General features: G+C 45.3%; 1 protein-coding gene across 1 annotated transcript in view; it reads right to left on the bottom strand.

Annotated features, from left to right (window-relative positions):
- Positions 1 to 20,259, bottom strand: part of LOC147023371 (intermembrane lipid transfer protein VPS13A-like) — a 220,847-nt gene that overhangs the window by 130,722 nt on the left and 69,866 nt on the right. The window contains exons 13-17 of the mRNA XM_085888717.1: positions 7,802 to 7,929; positions 7,330 to 7,436; positions 6,554 to 6,725; positions 6,297 to 6,359; positions 2,722 to 2,857 (exon numbers count right to left, since the gene is read on the bottom strand). Coding sequence (XP_085744843.1) covers positions 2,722 to 2,857; positions 6,297 to 6,359; positions 6,554 to 6,725; positions 7,330 to 7,436; positions 7,802 to 7,929 — 606 coding nt within the window. The remainder of the gene's footprint in view (positions 1 to 2,721; positions 2,858 to 6,296; positions 6,360 to 6,553; positions 6,726 to 7,329; positions 7,437 to 7,801; positions 7,930 to 20,259) is intronic.

The following is a 20,259-nucleotide window of genomic DNA, read 5'->3' as shown; positions in this document are numbered from 1 at the left end:
GGACAGGTATGGGAGAAAGCGCCAGAGCAGCACGTCGCTGCGTCCACTTTCCGCCGGTACTCCAGAGGCCTCCACATGGCCATCCGCCAGACAGATGCCTGGCCCACCCCCATCAACTTGAGATGCTGATCAACCTGCTGCAACCACAAGACACGTGGTCAGCCCAATGGCCTCCTCCACTCACGAGGCTCCCTCGCCGAAATAATCTGGTGAGCAGAATCAGCGTCAGGAAAACGAGCCACATGTCCATACAGCCACAGCTGACGCTCACCGACTATGCAGGAAACAAATCTCATTTGAATCTCTCTCAGCAACCACTTGTTGGACACAAAATCTGACAAGCGATAGCCAAGGATTCTCCGACGAGACCTGATGTCAAAGGAATCAAGTCTCCGTCTCAGATCCCTGGTCAGAGTGCAAGTCTCACATCTGTAGAGTGAGAATGGAAGCACCAAGGACCTGAAAACTCGGACTTTCGTCCTCCTGCACAGGTACGGACAGCACCACACCCCATGATCCAGTGAATCCACGACTCCCCACGCAAAACCGAGACGTTCACTGACCTCTGGCTCAAAGCCAGCAGAGACATGAATATTACTGCCAAGGTAAGTGAATCTTTCCATGACCAAAACATCCTCACCACAAACAGGTACAGACAAGATAGCAGCATCCAAGATGTCAATGAAAGCCTGGATCTTAGTTTTGACAAGGGAAACCTGTAATCCCAGCGGCTCAAACTCCTCATTCAGCACCTCGAGGGTCCCTAAAAAGGATATCCAGTCTCTGCAAAGAGATCAAGGTCAGAGATCGTGACATTCCCAAACAATGCACTGCAACTTGATCTCTCTGACATCATCCCCAGAATCCAGTCCATACAAGTGCTGAAAAGTGTGGGGGTCAGTACACACCCCTGACAAACTCCAGTATCAGCTGGAAATAAGTCAGAGATGGAATCACGACATCTAACAGCACTCTCAGTACCAGAGTATAGTTCAGACATCAGATTGATCAGTTTTGGTGGCACCCCACGAAGACCTAGAATCCTCCAGAGTCTCAGCCAGTTCAAATCCCCACTCAGCCTGTTCACAAACTTAACTACCCTCTCATCCTTGAGCTTGTCAACATCCAGCCACGGCTGAGATGGTACCATTCTCCCGGATTTAAGCTGAAACTTCAGAGTTGCTACAACAAGCCTGTGGTCGATATTGAGGTACTGAGCACTCCAGTAGACCCTGCAGTTCTGAATCATCCTCCAGCGACCATCAATGAGCAGATGGTCAATCACTTTTACCTCACCACCAGCATTAGAATGCCAAGTCCAGCGATGAGCCTGTGGGCGCTGAAACCATAAACTAGCCACCCTAAGTCCATGACTTCTTGCAAAGTCAAGGAACTTAGTGCTATTCTGGGGACCAACACATGTCTCGGACCCTCCCTGTCAGTGCCAGTCGATGGATTGAAATCTCCCAAGACTAGAAGTGAGTCTTTCCTGGGGCACTGATCATCCACAGACTCGAGCGGGGCATAGAATGCGTCCTACATGGTGAGATCACTCGCCTCAGTCGGAGCAGATACACAGACCAAGGAAACGACACCCAAGGAAAAACGAATCCTTAGTCTCATAATCCGCTCATTGACTGGTGTTACCTCAAGTATCATTGGAGTCAGCTTATTGGACACAGCTCCAGCAACTCCTTGGGCATGGTGTGACCAGATCTTCCAAAGTCTGTTGTGTGATACTCTTCCCTCTCAGCCTTATTATATCGGCTCCCATGATCTCATGTTCTCTCCCATATCTAATCTGCCTTTGAACCATCAGAGTGACCAGATCAATCGTAGGTGTAATCACCCGCCATGATCTCGCCACTATCCGGTCTCTGAACCTTAGAGTGCTGCAATACCAATGTTCAAACGCTTGAGCTCAGATGCGAGCAAAGACAGGTGATCATCCCCTCTTAGGGATAGGACATTCCAGGCACCCACCAGAAGGGACTGCGTCAGGTGAACCCAAGGAGACCATCTGGTGGATGACACCTCAGCACCACTCTGCCATACACCACCGCAATCTGACTCTGGTTGTTTTAACTCCTACCATCAAGGAATGGGGGTCCCGAAGGCTTTGTCCCAATCCTGTCATCCGATGAGCTGCCCTGCGAAGGGCAGCAACACAGGAAGTACTCCTACGGAGTGGTTTTTCAGTTTTCTTTGCATTTTATGGAATGAAGTGTGGCATCCATGCTGAATTTATTTATGCAGGTATTGAAGCTCATGGAGCTGTGGGACAACATAAGGCTGAGGGTTAACAGACAGAAAATGAAACAAAGGGGAACAGGTAAATGTTCTACAGTACTACAGTTCTCTGTACAACAGAGATCAACGAGTTAAATTTTGATCTGCCCTTTTATATAGAAAGGACAGTGTGAGTGGAGATGACAGGTATAAGGGGGTAGTTTCTCAGTGAGTGTAAAAATGGTTCAAAGGCAGATTAGATATGGGAGAGAACACGAGATCATGGTAGCCTGGAAGGCTGGGAGGGAAGAGTATGATACAACAGATTTTGGAAGACAGCTCCACATATGAAAGAAGAGAGGGGTTAAATAATAGAAGCTCTTTTAAGGAGAGGGAGGAGGAAGTCAAGGGTTGGGCAGGAGGTCGTGGTGTGAAGGGTGTCATGGTGCTCTGGATCACGAGTGATGGTGGGGGTTAAGGGGAGTTACTCACTGTGTGAGAGTGACTTGCTGCTCTCTGCAGAATTAACCTCCTCTTTCTTGCTCCACCAGGACCCAAACCAGCCTCCTTTTACCTTGGACTTCCCTGAAACACTGCGACCCGCCAGTTTACGGCCTTGTTTCAAAACCTGCCATGCAACAACATTGGATTTAACATAAGCCATATTTCAAGAAAACAATTCTGAGCAAGGAACACCCCTGATAATGACATAAAACATTTGGTGAGCAAGATACAAGACATACCAGACTCCATAGTGTAATGGTTCGAGTGTCTACTCTGATTCGGGGAGGTCGGCGGTTCACACATCAGGAGGACAAATGTCACTGAGTCTTACCAAAGACTTTTGCTTTTGAAATGGTACGTGCTGCTTCCTTGCTCGAAACTCAGCATTTAAAAAGGATAAAGCATGGACAAACAAACATATGTTGGCAACCATAGCACAGGCTTTGATGTGCCTAAAGGCCTCCACCTGCATTGAAGTTCCTTGTTAGGGAACTTGTATAATTTTAAGACCACATAAGTAATTTAGGGTTGGAAAGTTTGGCATTTTTTTTCCATGTTGCAAATTTTCATTCCTCATCACAACCACAATTCAGATCAATCATGCAACGAATGCAGATGCAGTTATGCATACTGTATGTACTAACTGAAGTTCCTGTTTACGACGGGTCCCCATAAATATTCTCTTTCAGCTCATATAACCATGTTCTATAATACTTCCATGAGCCTCGACTTTGTATACAATAAATAAATAAATAAATAAATAAATAAAGAAACAGCACATACAAACATACATACACATGGCTCTATTATAGTATGGGCGATGAAATGATATTATACATACAGCAATCTTTAACATGCATTTGAAATGGCTCATTTTCTCACTTGCTGTTCCAAGGCTACCGCAATTTTGAATGTTTGGGATCTCTTTGTATGGAGTAATAAAGATGAACAACAACAGAGGATGAAATGAAACATCCCAAAACATATAGCGCAAGTTTGATATATTGTTGCGAATTTGCGCCCGCCAGCGTCCGGACGGCCACGTCACTCGGATCGCGGCACGTAGCCCACCGGACGGACAATTCAGTCGTCACCCTCTCGGAACAACGCCGGAAGCTAGTCACGGGTGGGCCTTTCGACCTCACCACGATTGTGCCAATCGGCCACCCGCGTAGGATAGGGTTGGTTGCCAAACTCGACCTACCTAAGTACCCACGCGGATGGTAAACCGGGCGATCGTACCTCGCCGCAGGTCGACTCCGGACACGAGCCGCTTGGGCGGCCCGTTCCGTACTATCGGGATAACCGAGCGGTGTTATCGTCGACCTTGACGGTTCAGATTATTTACCAGGCGTTTTGCACCCACTACGAACCCTTTACGTGAAGCAGGATGGAGATTCAATTAGAGAAAAGAGGAAGCGAAACGGGAAAACAGTTCACACAATGCACATTTATTTCCCGGCACACGGAAAGCACGTATATACAGCCATACAGTCAAAATGCACATAAAGCAACCAAAACAATAAAACAATGACGCAGAGTTAATACCGACTACGCGCACACACGGTAACACTTATACAGTTTTACTTCACAGACGGCACCAACACATTTACACAAAAGCAAAGGAAAGAAGCCACCCTCATAGACAAGGAGGCAGACAGGCCTGTAGGCCAAATGTGCGCAGGACCTAGAGGAGCGGCCAGGTCCGCGAGACCGGGGGGGTCCCACCCACGTCCTCGTGACGCGTTGGCGGGCGAGCCGCAAATGTCCGCGCGGCTGTGCCCCGACTCCGTGCTCCTTGGCGGGTTTCGTTGGCACCACGTGTGGGTGGGAACGGGGTCCCCTTTTGCACTATCTCAGCACGGGGGAAAGGGAGATTGTTGATGTCCTGGGGGAGGGGAGTGGCTGGCTGGCTTGGGTCCCACGACGAGACGAGCGAGCCCACACCACAACCTCATCGCCGACCGCCGTCCTTCTTGCCTCGGACCCGAGCTCCCTTGCCTGCAGTTCCACCGCGCGCACTCGCCTCAACCTCACCAACGCAGCACAATGCGTCCCCAACAGCCACTTCTCGACGACCCTCTTCAGGCAACTCCCGAACTCAACTCTTCCTGCAACTCTTCTCAGTTCCGCCCTCTCCTCACCCAACCGACTCGACTCTGCCACTCCCCTTGACAATTCGCCTTGCGCTCGCCTTTTTATAGGCGGGCAGGAGAAGCCAGTATGCAAAAATATTCGAATCAGAATGACCTCGGGGGCAGAGCCATGCTCGCCCATTGGTCGGAGGAAACGGGGGCGTGAATCTCCCCTGATCCTAGAATTTGCATATATCGACATCACACACACACGCGCCTGGAGGCGGGGCCAAGCCGCCCCGCGCTCACTAATTGGACGGAGGAAAAGTGGGCGTGTAGCGTTTTTGATCCGAATTTTCCCTCGGAAAGGCCGCTATTCGTGCTCGCGGCTCGGTGCACTCGGCACCAAACGCCGAACGGGCCCGAGACAGCCCGACGTTCAATGTTCACAGGTGGTGCGGGAATGGCCATAGAAGGAGAGAGGTGAAGGTGGTGGAGGGTTTTCGGTGGTGGTTTGATGGTTATGGTGCCGTTTGGGAATGGCGGTGATGCGATGATGTGGGAGCGTAGATGGTGGCGGTGGCGTGGGTGTTGTGTGATGGCAGTTGAGACGTGGTTGTTTCAAAATAAAGATAGAACAGAAAAAATGGCTAACTCAAAGCGTCGCAGCCCGGATGAGTCACATAAATTCCCTCTATACAACAGGTTTGGGCTAACTACACATGTACCTATGAAGATATCTCACCTGAGGGTCCTTTATGGTGTAATGCGAATTTCCACAGCCATAACAATATAATCAATCATTTTTCTTTTTCCACTTTTCTGGAGAATATGTTGATAATAATGGCAACTACCATTCCTAACATTCATTAATAACCTATGATGTCGTGCAATCGTATTTATATGATCAGTAAAATCATATTTATCAGATTTTCCCAAAATCAGCTCTACTCTAAGTTGCAAAGGGCAAGCAATTTAAAAAACAAAACAAACAAAAAAAACAGCTGTCCTTGGATTTATATTTGTTAATCTGACCTATAGTACAATTCTCTGCTTTTTGGTGAAATGTGAGAGGCACTTTCTGGTGGTTTGCTGGGAGAAGTTTTGAGAGGATATATGTTACATGGCTGCAAGAGTTTTCTTTTCTTTTAGAAAAGACTATATTTTATGTAAGACGATATTTGGCATACATTTTAAGTTGGAGAACATGTTCAGTGGAATGTGTTTTCTCGAAATGAAGTCTCATGGAGAAGTTTTGCTGGTACGTATATCACATGAATAAGGAAAAATTGGTGACTGTCTCCAAACATTCCTCTAAAAGTATATTATGGACAAGTCAACACAGTATAAGGAATTTGAACCTGGGATCAAAGAATCATGAGCTCAGATGTGTATGCTAAGCAGGCCAATTTTTACTTCTCTACAAATGAAAACTGTGAAAAACGACCTCAGCTCTGTGGAGATAAACAGCAGTGAACCACTTCACACCTGTGATTCAGCCTGCCGGCGGCCGAGCACAATATTGAGGACATCGAGATCTTCCTCAAGAGTCTGGAAAAAGAAAAAGAAACAAAAAAAAAAACCAGTCACAAAACAGCAAAAAGCAGGTGAGCAAAGTACGACAGTGTTAGCACAACCAATGACCACATGCAACAAACGAACTACACTTAACTTCACCTCTATTTAATCACACAATTTCAAAAGGAATTCCATGAGGCTTGAACTAGTCTTTTGGCAGACCATACCCTTAGCTGTGATAGTAGTTCCTCAGAAGGTTTCTTTGACGACAATTTCTGCATGTACAGATCTTTGTACTGCTTCAACTTCTCACGGTGCCTCCGTATGCATGACCAAGACCACATTCTCAGTTTCCGCTCAACCATCTCTTTGCGCACCGAAGTAATAGCATACTGCCACCTGCAGTCGACATAAGTATACATACAAAATTACAGAATTATCAACAGCAACATGAACCAAAACAACAAAACTGTTGAGTCAAAATTACATGGTTCATAAGTGGTGTGTTGAAGAAGAAAGGAAATTGTTGAAATACAAATGCAGCAACTTGCTGCTGGTTGCAACATTACTAAGGCATAGCTATGCCATCAATTTGATATTATTTAGTGCCCCATATGCTATGCCACTGACTCACCTCTAATTGACAAGATTCACTGTGCCATATTTGAAAAGGCAGGCATTTGGAATTTGGCCCGGGCAACAGCACACAATGGCATATTCTTTAGAAATGTACCGTGGGATATTTCGAGGAGAGAAATACCATGACATCAATATACCATTGATTTAACAGTCTGCCTGTGAATTACCAGGGTGATAGTTTGTAGCTGGGACAAGAATCAAAACCGACTTAACAGCTCAAAAGAAAGTGTGCTGTATTTTGAGGTATCTTGTCAGTTCAAAATAAATAAAATTGCAAAGATAAACGAAATCAAAATGACATCTATTTTTTAAAAAACCTCAATGAAACAAATTTATTTTGTGAGATAATATGTTTCGTACTCACCACAAATGAGAATTGCCGTGCAAGGATGCTTCCGGTCGATACTTGCGATACGGAGCATTCCGAGCTACTCTGTCTATGGATTCTAGCAACTCCATTGCACTAAGGTACTGGATAAAACAACGTAAAAGAACAAAAAAAAAATTAATAATGCAAACGCTTCCATAAAAAAATTACATTGTGAAGGAACCAAGTTTAGATTCAAAGTTAATATGTTGGCTTCTAATGGATTTGAGCAGGTGAACAACACATTGGCTTTTAAAGCAATGTGAAAATGCTAATAAAATTAAGTTTGGTGGCAGAATCATGAGCAGAACACTAAATGCATCAAAATATGAATATCATGGGTCAAAGTTAAACTACATTAACGTGACACAATTTCAATCTTCACTCCTGATTTTAACATGCATTGCAACTTTCATTTTCACAAGCAATCATTTCCCCAGTGAAAAACAAGTGCAACTAAATCCTGCACCTGTGTTTTCATGAGTTCAACAGCTACTTCTTCGATGGTGAGTTCAAGTTTGATCTTGGGTCTCGAGAGGTCGAGGTCGGTTCGTGGGCTCATGGCCAGCCGAGCCGTACCTGATACAGGCCGGAAAACTGTTGAAACAGTTCCAGAAAAACAATTTATTAGTAGTATTAATGGACCTGCATAAAATAATTGCATGCACTGTAAAAATTTGCCTCCAATGAGTTCTGTTGGTTGAAAACTTTAACATTTCTTTTAAAACAGAACAGTGAAATCCTGACTGTTTACAGACAAATACATATACATATATATATATATATATATATATATATATATATATATATATATATATATATATATATATATATATATATATATATATATATATATATATATTAGATATCAATATAAAATTGCTGCAATGCAAAAGCCAGCACTCTTCTAAGGCAATGACATCCAACGTATAGCGATCCCAAGACAGTTATTTCCTTACTATTTGTTTAGTTAGCCCTTTCAATATGTTTAGTGGGTACATGGGACAAGATGCGGTGTCAGACTTTCAGTGAGGTCTTCAATCCCATATTCTTTCATTTATTTTACTTCCTTTAATTTCATACAAGAACCCCGCCATGCATGCATGCACACTATGGGCCAGACAGTGACATCATGAGGATATGCTGCCGCGACCCCATTCAAACCGCGTGCCATTTCCTGTTCACATTGTGCACCATAAACCAACCGACGCTTCACCTCAGACTCTCACCAAACTCACCATGATCACCACAAATACCTTCTAAAATTACCCACACCAACCTACACCCGACCTTTCACCACAAACGCCACAACCACGACCAACCACTTCAACCTCATCAACACAACTGCCTCAACCACTCCACCACAAATTCCACAGTGCTTCCTTTACCTCACAACAACCGCTACAAACAGCGCCAACCATAGTTACCTCCCTGGGCGCTCACCAGTCTCTGAGGATGCCGTAGGAATGAAGGATATAAGGAGCCAGGGTGTTTTGGCGTGGAACTTGAAGCACAAATACGCGCTGGGGCTCATTCAATGACGGCTGCGTAGCCCTGGCGTTCCGCTAAATAACAATGCTCGAACGGAATTCATTGCACGTTGATGGCCGGAGAATGGTCCCGAAGACCCTCAGCCAATGTTAATTATGGAGCTGTGTCACGTAGCCTGACTGAGAAGCAACTGAAGCTATTTTCAGCTCTGGAGCCTGACTATGGCTCGGGGAAATGGCTATGCACCAATGGGGGCATACAGAAATGTCTACACAGTCTGTTGATCTGCTTTCTGGCCCCGAGTTCACTTCGGGCTCTATAAAAGAGAGCAAATTAGGCTCAGTCGGTCTCTTTCGTCCAGTCTCTCTTGAGCTTCTGCAGCAAAATCTCTTCCTCCAGCAGAACCCAGAGACTTTCCCAAGCAGAGCATCATCCGAACTTAGAGGGCAGTGCAATGGAGCGGAGCGAGCGTTGCCGGGGTTGTTGCCAGGTCATAACCGAGTCATCGGCACTCGGCTTTGACGGCGTTCCAAAGTTATTAGCCAAACATTTACAGACTTCTCACACATGCCCCGTTAAGCTTTCTTCTCACGCATCTTTTTCTCCCATATGTCACGTCCACTCTGGACACACAAACAAAAAGAGCAACAATTACTGATTTGCATCTCTAACGATTCCTCTTGCATCACACTGTACCACATTTTGCACCTCTCACCCACACACTGTAGACACCCCAGTTTTTTCCCCTCCTTCCCTTTCCAAAGTAATTTGGTTGCGTAGGTCTGTCGACTGCACCAGGTACAACGAGGTCGCCCACACCTCAACTGCTTCTCCTCTTTCTGGACTCTCTCACCTCCTACTTGGCAGCTCAGCTCAGCTGCACCTGATACAGCAAGTTCAACAAAAGTACGCATCGAGGACACGTGATCGTAATTGATCGGCCATCCACAGGGAAGGTATGACGCGAAGTTGCGTAACCCTTCCCGGATTTTCAGTGCCAATCAGCGTTCGTGGTTGCCTATCAACCTCCCAGTGCGTGTGGTTATCTGTGCCTTGTGGCCTCAGGACTGGTCGTTCGAGAAGGACCTGAATGGTCTCCCTCGTGGCGAGCCTGGAACCCAGAGTCCACCACAATACATACATATATATATATATATATATATATATATATATATATATATATATATATATATATATATATATATATATATATATATATATATATATACATATATACATATATACATATATACATATATACATATATACATATATACATATATATATACATATATACATATACATACACATCAGATGCACATCCTGACTGTTATGGTGAGCATCACCGTGGATTATGTCTCACAGGGTAAAACCGCATACCGCATATATATTTTTGTGGGCCGGGGTGGGTGGCGAGAACGACCGCTAGGTGGGGAAGTTTATGCCGTCTTCCACCGGTGTCCTTGGAATTATAGGCAGTCGCTCCGGATAACTCCGAAGCCGGCGGTTTGATTAATCGACCGTGAAACGCCAATATCTCGACCGTGTGGCATAGGGTTAATTAAACAAACGAGTGTGCTCGGGGATATACATCTCCTCCCACACGGGGACGGGCCTTGGCGAGAATCAACTCGCTGTCCATCCCTCATTGGCCTACGGCCGCACCCTACCGGGGCGGAGCCGTTGTCCCTGTTCGGAGACCCCATATTCTCCACGTGGCTTCGCTCGCGGAGTAACAGGGTCAACGCTGAAAAAGCCATACAAGAACTATGAGCAGAGGACTGGAACCGCGAGGCCCCCCCCCCCCCCCGCTCGGCAAGTCAAGGTGCGAGCAGCCAACGGGTGGTGATGGCGCATGATGGGCAGGTTGGGTCATGCAGGTGGATGGTTGTTGGTTGTTAGATGGCTTGTTGGAGGGTTCGTTGGATGTAAAACCTAACTAAAGACGTCACAACGCACACATTTAATCCTCCCGCTAAACAAAAGGACGGGGTCCTGACTACAAACGCACTTACAGGCATTACTAACTTTGGGACCTGAATGTTGAGTGCACATGGAATCCAGATTCGTAACAATATACATATATAAACCGTAAAACTGCATATATATTGTTGCGGGGACGGGTATCGGCTGCGAGCATGACCGCTAGATGGAGCAGTAGGGTCGACTCCACCGATCACCCGGAATTTATTTCAAACCGGGCACCAGCGAGAGGCGAGCCGAATCCAGACACCGGCGAGCCGCGATTATCCACCCGAACTCCGGCGGATCCTCACGCGCTCCAGAACACGCGCTGGTGAAGACGAGGGGCTGATCCTTCGCAACCCGCTCGAGTAGATTCAACCAAACAACCACCAACCACCTTCTGTGCTCTCCGTTCCCTTTTTATACCTCTCGGGCACGGCTTGCTCAGGCGTGGCCCGTTCGTTGTGGATGGAGCCTGACCTTTCCCCTACTCGGCGCGCCGCCAAGCGAATCGGTGGGTGGGGCATCTCGCATTCCATGACTTGGAGTGCCCAAGCGAGCGCGCGGAGAATGCCAGGAGCAGAGGGTTTTCGTTGTTGTAAAAATAAAAGGAAACCCTGACTATCAAAGTAACTCACAGCACATTTACATTTATTCACCCATTAGACTGGGGAAAGGGAGCTATCTATCCACATTCACTTATCGAAATAACTGAGCTATAGGACCTGAATGTTGTGTGCTCATTGCTTCCAGATTCGCAACAATATATACGTATAGATATACAAGCCGGGAGGCGACATGGGTGGTCGCTATATAATTACTAGTCCGGGAGCCAACCTGTGTACGAGGCTGTTTTAGGGTTGGACCTTACAGCCTCTGCTATAAAATTTTACACCCCCAGGATGTTTAGATATATGTTTGCAGTTCATGAAAACCAATGTTGGCAATTCATAAGCTCTTGCGAAAAATTTTGGTGGACGTTTTTGTTTGAGGAAGATTTGAAAAATTTGATAAAACAGCAATTGTCAATAAAATTTCTAAAAAAATTAAAAAATCACATTCATGAAAAATAAATGTGAACTAAATGTAAGAATTCAATCAGTGCATTGTAAAATGACAAAAAAAATTGCCTTTGTGGAAGTAAACCTCGTAAAAGTACATAATTTTGTGAAAAATGCCTTAAAAATAACGTTTTTTGAAGATGGCCTTTAGAACTTTTCTTATCATAGGCAGATGCTGCATTAGAATACTAATTTCTCTTAATGTGATATGAACATGGTATCCATGGCTAATTAAAACAGCAAATTTGAGTGAGTTCTATCAAATTTTAAAGAGAAAATTAACATTTTTGTCAACCAAAGTTACCCCTACCCCCAAAATCCTCTTACTCTATTGAACACAGTTCGGTTAAGGTTTGCTGGATCCAGGTTGGGTACTTCACAGTTCACTCTTCCAAAGGAAAATTCAATGGTGTTTGGAGTGACATGGCCCTGGAGCAGACATATAACAATGAAGGGAAGACATCTCTGTTCAAAGGCATATCTCAGGCACCAGCTGCTCGAGATAAATATGTGAAGACAGCACCATTTCTCACAGCTGTATCAGAGAACATAAAGTCTATGGCTAATCTAGGCCAACAGGAATCTACTCATCATGGAGAAACACATAAGCAGGCAACAGAAGAACATATGCATGTTGAGGAGATCAAGAAAGTGATATGCCAGCAGATGATAAACCCATTCCAGTGTAACAACCAAGTGGATCTGCTCAATAGAGCAACTGGTGAGAAGGATGCTTCAAAAGACTTGGTCCATGCTCAAGCTAAGGGCATGGAAGCCATTATGAAAGCAGAAGAGGTGGTCTCTATTAAGATTGAACCACTGAAGCTGGTAACTTTCTCCTCACAGAAGAAATCAAACCCATCAAGGAAACAGAGTTTAATCAGGATCTATCAAGATGAGACTGCAGCTACACGTGTGCTGTGTTTCTATCGAGATGCCGACCCAGTCACAAGACAGATTGCATTTTCCCATGAGTGGACAGACTATCCATCATCCCTGTTTGAGGTTGATCCACGCTTAGCACAGGGGTTTGTAATGCGCAAAGGCAACAAGTCTGATTTCGTGGCAGTGCTAATTGCTGAAGCTGAGCAGGATGTTGTTTTACAGCTGCCATCATTACCACAGAGTGACCTATACACAGTTTATCTGGTAGACACAATGGCATTTGTAAATAAATACCAAAAAATGGGTGCGAAAACATTTGGTGAACTTCCCCAGCTGTATCTTCGCAAGCTCCTGCAGTTGAAACCTGAAATGTGCAACTGTGTCAACATCATTGGTGATCAGTATGATTTTGATGATAGCCATACTTTGAAGGGTGATGAGCAGCAGAGGAGAAACCAGACAGACCAGGCAAGACAATTCTCACCATCCAAGAGTCTAGAAATTCCGGACTGGAATTTACTCATGAAGAATCCAAGAAATAAAGGAAATCTTCAGAACTTCATTGGCACTTCCCTTTGTGAGAGTCCTGAAGCTATTCCGGATGGAGTGACCATCATTCTTGGTGGTATGATGGAAAACAAAGGTCACACTCTTTCCATCACATCAGCATCAAGTTCAGTTCTGGACTTACCTTGTGAAGAATATGAAGAGGCAGACACAAGGATTATTGCACATCTTGCATATTGTGTGGAATATCTTGATCACCATCGAGCTGTTGTGCATGCAACAGATACAGACATAATTATGCTGTGTATATATCACTTCTGCTGCTTGAACACATTGCAAGAACTCTGGATACAACGGCAGAATCAATACCTACCTATTCATGAGCTGGTAGAAGTGTTGAGCAAGAAGTACCAGAAAATCCTCTTGATGTCGCAGCTACACTTCTGTGCACATATGTGTTGTGTGGATGTGACACATTGAGCTACCCATTCAGAAGGGGAAAAGAAGAGGTCAGGTCAGGTATGGGAGCATGTGCCAGAACAGCGCGTCGCTGCGTCCACTTTCCGCCGGTACTCCAGGGGCCTCCGTCTGGCCATCCCCCAGGCAGATGCCAGGCCCATCCCCATCTCCTTGAGATGATGGTCAACCTGCTGCAACCATGAGGCACGTGGTCGGCCCACTGGCCTCCTCCACTCATGAGACTCCCTCGCTGAGAGAATCTGGTGAGCAGGATCAGCGTCAGGAAAACGAGCCACATGTCCATACAGCCGCAGCTGACGCTCACGGACTATGCAGGTAACAAATCTCATCCGAGTCTCTCTCAGCAACCGCTCATTGGACACAAAATCCGACCAGCGATAGCCAAGGATTCTTCGAAGAGACCTGGTACCAAAGGAATTAAGTCTCCATCTCAGATCCTTGGTCAGAGTCCAAGTCTCGCACCCATAGAGCAAGACTGGAAGTACCAAGGACCTGAAGACTCGGACTTTCGTCCTCCCGCACAGGTACCGGCAGCGCCACACCCCATGATCCAGTGAATCCATGACTCCCCAGGCCCGACCCAGACGTCTATTGACCTCCGGCTCACAACCTGCGGAGACATGAATATCACTGCCAAGGTAAGTGAATCTATCCACGACCTCAACATCCTCACCACAAACAGACACAGACAGGACAGCAGCATCCAAGATGTCACCGAAAGCCTGGATCTTAGTTTTGACCCAAGAAATCCGTAATCCCAACGGCTCCGACTCCTCATTCAGCACCTCGAGAGCCCCCAAGAGGATGTCTAAAGTCTCCGCAAAGATGACTGCATCATCTGCAAAATCAAGGTCCGAGATCTTGACATTTCCAAACTATGCACCGCAACTTGATCTCTCCGACATCCTCCCTAAAATCCAGTCCATACAAGTGCTGAAAAGTGTGGGGGCAAGTACACATCCCTGACGAACTCCAGTAACAACTGGAAATAAGTCAGAGATGGTACCACCACACTTCACAGCACTCTCAGTACCAGAGTAGAGTTCAGACATCAGATCGATCAGTTTCGGTGGCACCCCACGAAGACCAAGAATCCTCCAGAGGACATCCCGATTCACTGAATCGAACGCTTTACAGAGATCAACATAGGCTGCAAGCAGCCCCTGCCGAAACTCTCGTCTGCGTTCGGTGAGGACACGAAGTGCAAGGATACGGTCAATCGTTGACCTCTTTGGTGTAAAGCCTGACTGCTCTGGACGCTGGTGCTCAAGCAGATGGTGGCGAACCCTATCAAGAATTATCCGAGCAAAGACCTTGCCCGGCACTGAGAGCAGCGTCACCCCTCGGTAGTTGTTGCAGTCTTGGCGATCACCCTTCCCTTTCCAGAGAGGGACAACAAGGCCCCTCTTCCAGTCAGTTGGGATGATGCTTGTGTTCCTGTGAAAAGAAGAGCGGCACAGGTTTCTCTGGGACTGATAGGAAACCTTCCCCACCTTGTTGATTTTGGAAGAGATAGTGAAATGGCAGCAACAGAATGTGTCATTGATGAGGCCAGAGTATACTGGACTGCTCTGCATGGCCAAAAAGGGTTCAGCTGTTTGGATACCCTCAGGCAGCATATGTTTGTCTCTTCAAAATTAGACCTTAGGTCACTGCCAGCAACAGAAGATGCGTTTTACTTCCTTGTTTTAAGAGCATTGTATCAATTGCTTCTGTATAGACGTGCACATCTCAGTGACCGAGCACTTCCCCCAGCCACAACATTTGGCAGAACCCTTATCAATGGAAAACTGGTCCCAATTCTCATGTCCAAGCCAGCCAAGCCAAACATAGACAAAACGGTGTCTTGCATGTGCAAATTATCCAAATGTCTGAAACGATGTTCATGCAAAAAGGCTGCTGTGCCTTGCTGAGTGACATGCATATGCCTTGGTCAGAAAGGTTCATGTGGTGGAGTTGTTTCAGAGAGAGACTCTTCCTCTGAAGAGGATGTTTCATGTCACAATATTGTGTTAATCCATTTCTAATTTTATCTTCCTTAAAACCATGGCATGTAAAAGTATGTTCTTGTTCCTGACCCCATTGATAGTCAAGCATTTCTGAGTTACATAAATCTTTTGTTGTTTGACATATAACCTTGTCAATTGTAGGTAGGTTAAATCTACACCAATTGTGATATAGGAAATGAACTCCTCTTTAATATGAGGGGTCATTTGTGTTTATAGGTTTAGTGGTTATGATTTTAGGACAATATGAATTACCCCTACCCCCATCCTACATCTTCGCTTTTGCCAACATTTTGTTATCAGAGGGGGCTCGCAAAAGTGTTGACTGTGTTGTTGCGCAAGAGTTTCACCATTGCCAACATTGGTTTTCATATACTCAAAGGGTGTCTCTTTATGAAAATCAACACAAAAATTTTATAGCAGACCGGGCAATTTTTTTTTAATTTTGATCGGTTGGCTCCCGGACTATACATACTAGTCATACAGTTTTTGACGGATCGGGCTGAAATTTTTTGACAGAGGTTGATTATAGTGCGCATAAAAGCACGGAAGCCGATTTTTGGAAAAAAATTAATATAAAAATATTTTTCGGATTTTTTTCAAAAATTTCAGTCCCGTTGCTAGGCAACAGTGGCGTCCATAGCAACGGCGCTCAAAAGCATACAACGAGATCCTGGTATGAACCTTCCAGTCAAGTTTCATCAATATATATATATACATATACATATATACATATACATATATACATATACATATATATATATACATATATATACATATATATATATACATATACATATATACATATACATATATACATATACATATATATATATATATATATATATATATATACATATATATATACATATATACACACACACACACACACACATATATATATATACACACATATATATATATACATACATATATATATATACATACATATATATATATATATATATATACATATATATATATATATATATATATCTTCTTCTTCTTCTTCTTCTTCTTCTACTTCCTCTTTCGGCTTGCTCCCGTTAGAGGTCGCCACAGCGGACCAACTGTCTCCATTTCGTTCTATCCTCCACATCTTCCATTGACACTCCAACCACCCGCATGTCCGCCCTCACCGCATCCATGAACCTCTTCTTTGGCCTTCCTCTTCTCCTCCTGCCTGGCGGCTCCATCTTCAACATCCTTCTCCCGATATACTCCGTTTCCCTCCTGTGCACATGTCCAAACCATCTCAATCTCGCCTCTCTCACTTTGTCTCCAAACCGTCCTACCTGCGCTGTCCCTCTAATACACTCATTTCTTATCCTATCCATCCTCGTCACTCCCAACGAGAATCGCAGCATCTTTAACTCTGCCACCTCCAGCTCTGCTTCCTGTCTTTTTGTTAGCGCCACCGCCTCCAAACCATACAACATAGCTGGTCTCACTACCGTCTTGTAGAACAGTTTGAAACCACCTCCAATGCTCCTCGCCTTACTCCCCATCCACTTGGTCTCTTGTACACACAGTATGTCTACCTTTCTTCTCTCCATATCAGCCAACTCTCGCCCTTTGCCAGTCATCGTCCCAACATTCAGAGTTCCAACTCTCACCTCCACACTTCTACCCTTCCCCCTCTCCCACTGCCTCCGGACTCATACATATACATATATATATATATATATATATACATATATATATATATATATATATATATATATATATATATATATATATATATACACACATATATATATATATATATATATACATATATATATATATATATACATATATACACATATATATATATATATATATATATATATATATATATATATATATATATATATATATATATATATATATATATATATATACATATATACACATATATATATATGCATATATACACATATATATATATATATATGCATACCGGGCGTTGTGGCGCGCACCTGAAATCCGGCTACTCGGAGGCTTGGGTTGGAGGATCGCTTGAGGACGGGAGCTCTGCGCTGGGCCGCGCTATGAGAGGGTGTAGGACAGCCCGGAATCATGGTGAAACCCAATCCTTATCCCTGTGTCGTGAGAGGCGACCAGGGTTGCGTCAGGAAGGTCATCCGGCGTAAAACCTATATCAAATCGGTATGCGGATCATAACGGATGAACCGCTGTGGCGACCCTTAACGGGAGCAGCCGAAAGAAGATATATATATATATATATATATATATATATATATATATATATATATATATATATATATATATATATATATACATATATAGTGTTGTGGTTGACGAAATTCGCAAACCACCATTCAGGTCCCGTAGGTGAGATATCTCTGTAAGTATATGTGTAGTTAGCCCAAACCCGTTGTTTAGAGGGAATAAATGTCATTCATTTGGGGTTCCTACCTTTTAGATAGCCGTTTTTCTTTTACTATCTTTGTTTTGGACCAACCGCCATTACTACCACCACAACCACCACCAACCGCATCTCGACAACCACAGCCACCTTCTCCAGAACCGCCTTCACAACATCCACCTTCTCCACAACCGCTTTCACACACCAACCACCAACCGCAACGCCGCTTCACAACAGCAACGCCAACAGCCACGACCTTTACCGTCACAACTCGCCCTCGCAACCATCGCATCACCGCCATTCCCGCGCCGCTTGTGGGCACCGATACTGGACTCGTACAGGGCGCGCACTGAGCAGCGGGTGCAAAAACACCAGCCTTTCCGAGAAATCGGATCAAGAATGATTCACGCCCACTTCTGTTCCGTCCTATCAGCGAGCGAGGGGCGATTTGGCCCCGCCTCCAGGCGCGTCGGAGTATAATCGCTATATGCAGATTCGCGGATCAAGAATGATTCACGCCCACTTTTCCTCCGTCCAATGGGGGAGCGTGGTTCCGCCCCCGAGCCGTTCCTGATCCAAAAATCTGCATACGATTTCTCCTGTCGGACTATAAACCGCCGAGCGCGGGGCGAATTAAAGGAGTTGAGAAGAGAGAAGAGTTGGAAGGAGTTGAGAAGAGAAGAGAGTTGGAGAGTTGTGGCGGCGGCGAAATCAGTCGAGAGAGTGTCTGTCGGGGTCCGGAGAGTCCGGAGAAGCCAAGAAGCTTTGTGGAGGTCTGCGCTCGTGTCAGAGTCGGGGAGCTGCGGAGAGGGGAGGCCGGGAACGCGGTTGAGGTTGCAGTGGAGTCGCTCGTCGCGGGACCCAAGCCAGCCAGATATCCTCTTTCCCCCGAGCATCAACAACCCCCTCCTGTTTCCCCCCGCGCTGAGATAGTGTGAGAAGGGGGCCCCGTTCCCACCCCATTCCAGGCAGTGCCAGCGAGGCCCGCGGAGTCGGGGCGCCGCCACCATTTTGCGGCTCATCACCAGACGGGTAGGCTCGACGCGGTCTCGGCCCCAGGCCCGTCTGCCCCCTTATCGTTGAGGGTGGCCCCTTTTTCTTTTGCTTTGGAGTATATGTGTTGTCGGCGCCGTCTGTGAAGTAAAACTGTGTAAGTGTTGCCGTGTGCTCGCGTAGTCGGTAGTAGATCTGCATTGTGTTTCTTTTGTTGCAATTGCTTTTGGTGCGTAATTGTTGTTTCTTCTTTTGTTACATTTGCTTTTGGTGCATAATTGTGGTGATTGTATATGTGTGCTTTCCGTTTGCGCGGAATAAATGTGCCTTATGTTGAACTGTCTTTCCCGTTTCGCTTCGTCTTTTCTCTAATTGAATCTCCATCTTACTTCACGTAAAGGGTTGGTAGGGGCTAAATACGCCTGATAATTAATCGGAACCGTCGAGGTTGACGATAACACCGCTCGGTTATCCCGATAGTACGGAACGGGTCGCTTAAAGTGGCCCGTGTCCGAAGTCGACCTGCGGCGAGGTGCGATCGCCCGGTCTACCCTCCGTGTGGGTACTTAGGTAGGTCGAATTTGGCGAACAACCCTATCCCACGCGGGGGGCCGATTGGCACGATCGTGGTGAGGCCGAAAGGCCCACCCGTGACTAGTTCCCGGCGTTAGTCCGAGAGGGTCACGACGGGATTGTCCGTCCGGTGGGCGACGTGCCGCGATTCGAGTTACGTGGCCGTTCGCATGCCGGCGGGCGCAAATTCGCAAATATATATATATATATATATATATATATATATATATATATATATATATATATATATATATATATATATATAATATATATATATATATATATAATATAAAATCGGGCACGACTTTTGACTCACCCTGTATATATATATATATATATATATATATATATATATATATATATATATATATATATATATATTATATATTATATATCTTCTTCTTGTGGTTGCTCCCGTTCGGGGTCGCCACAGCGGATCATCCGTATGATCCGCATAGTGATTTAGCACGTTTTACGCCGGATGCCCTTACTGACGCAACCCTGGTCGCCTCTTACAACACAGGGATATGGTACACATATTTTAACCGGGGTATACACGGGCCCAGTACACTGATGCTCATTTCGCCGACCTCAG

Source organism: Eptatretus burgeri, chromosome 7 (genome assembly GCF_056783735.1).
Source record: "Eptatretus burgeri isolate ZD-2024b chromosome 7, Ebu_testis_v1, whole genome shotgun sequence".
Classification (NCBI taxonomy): Eukaryota; Metazoa; Chordata; class Myxini; order Myxiniformes; family Myxinidae; genus Eptatretus; species Eptatretus burgeri.
This window is presented reverse-complemented; position numbering and strand designations above follow the sequence as displayed.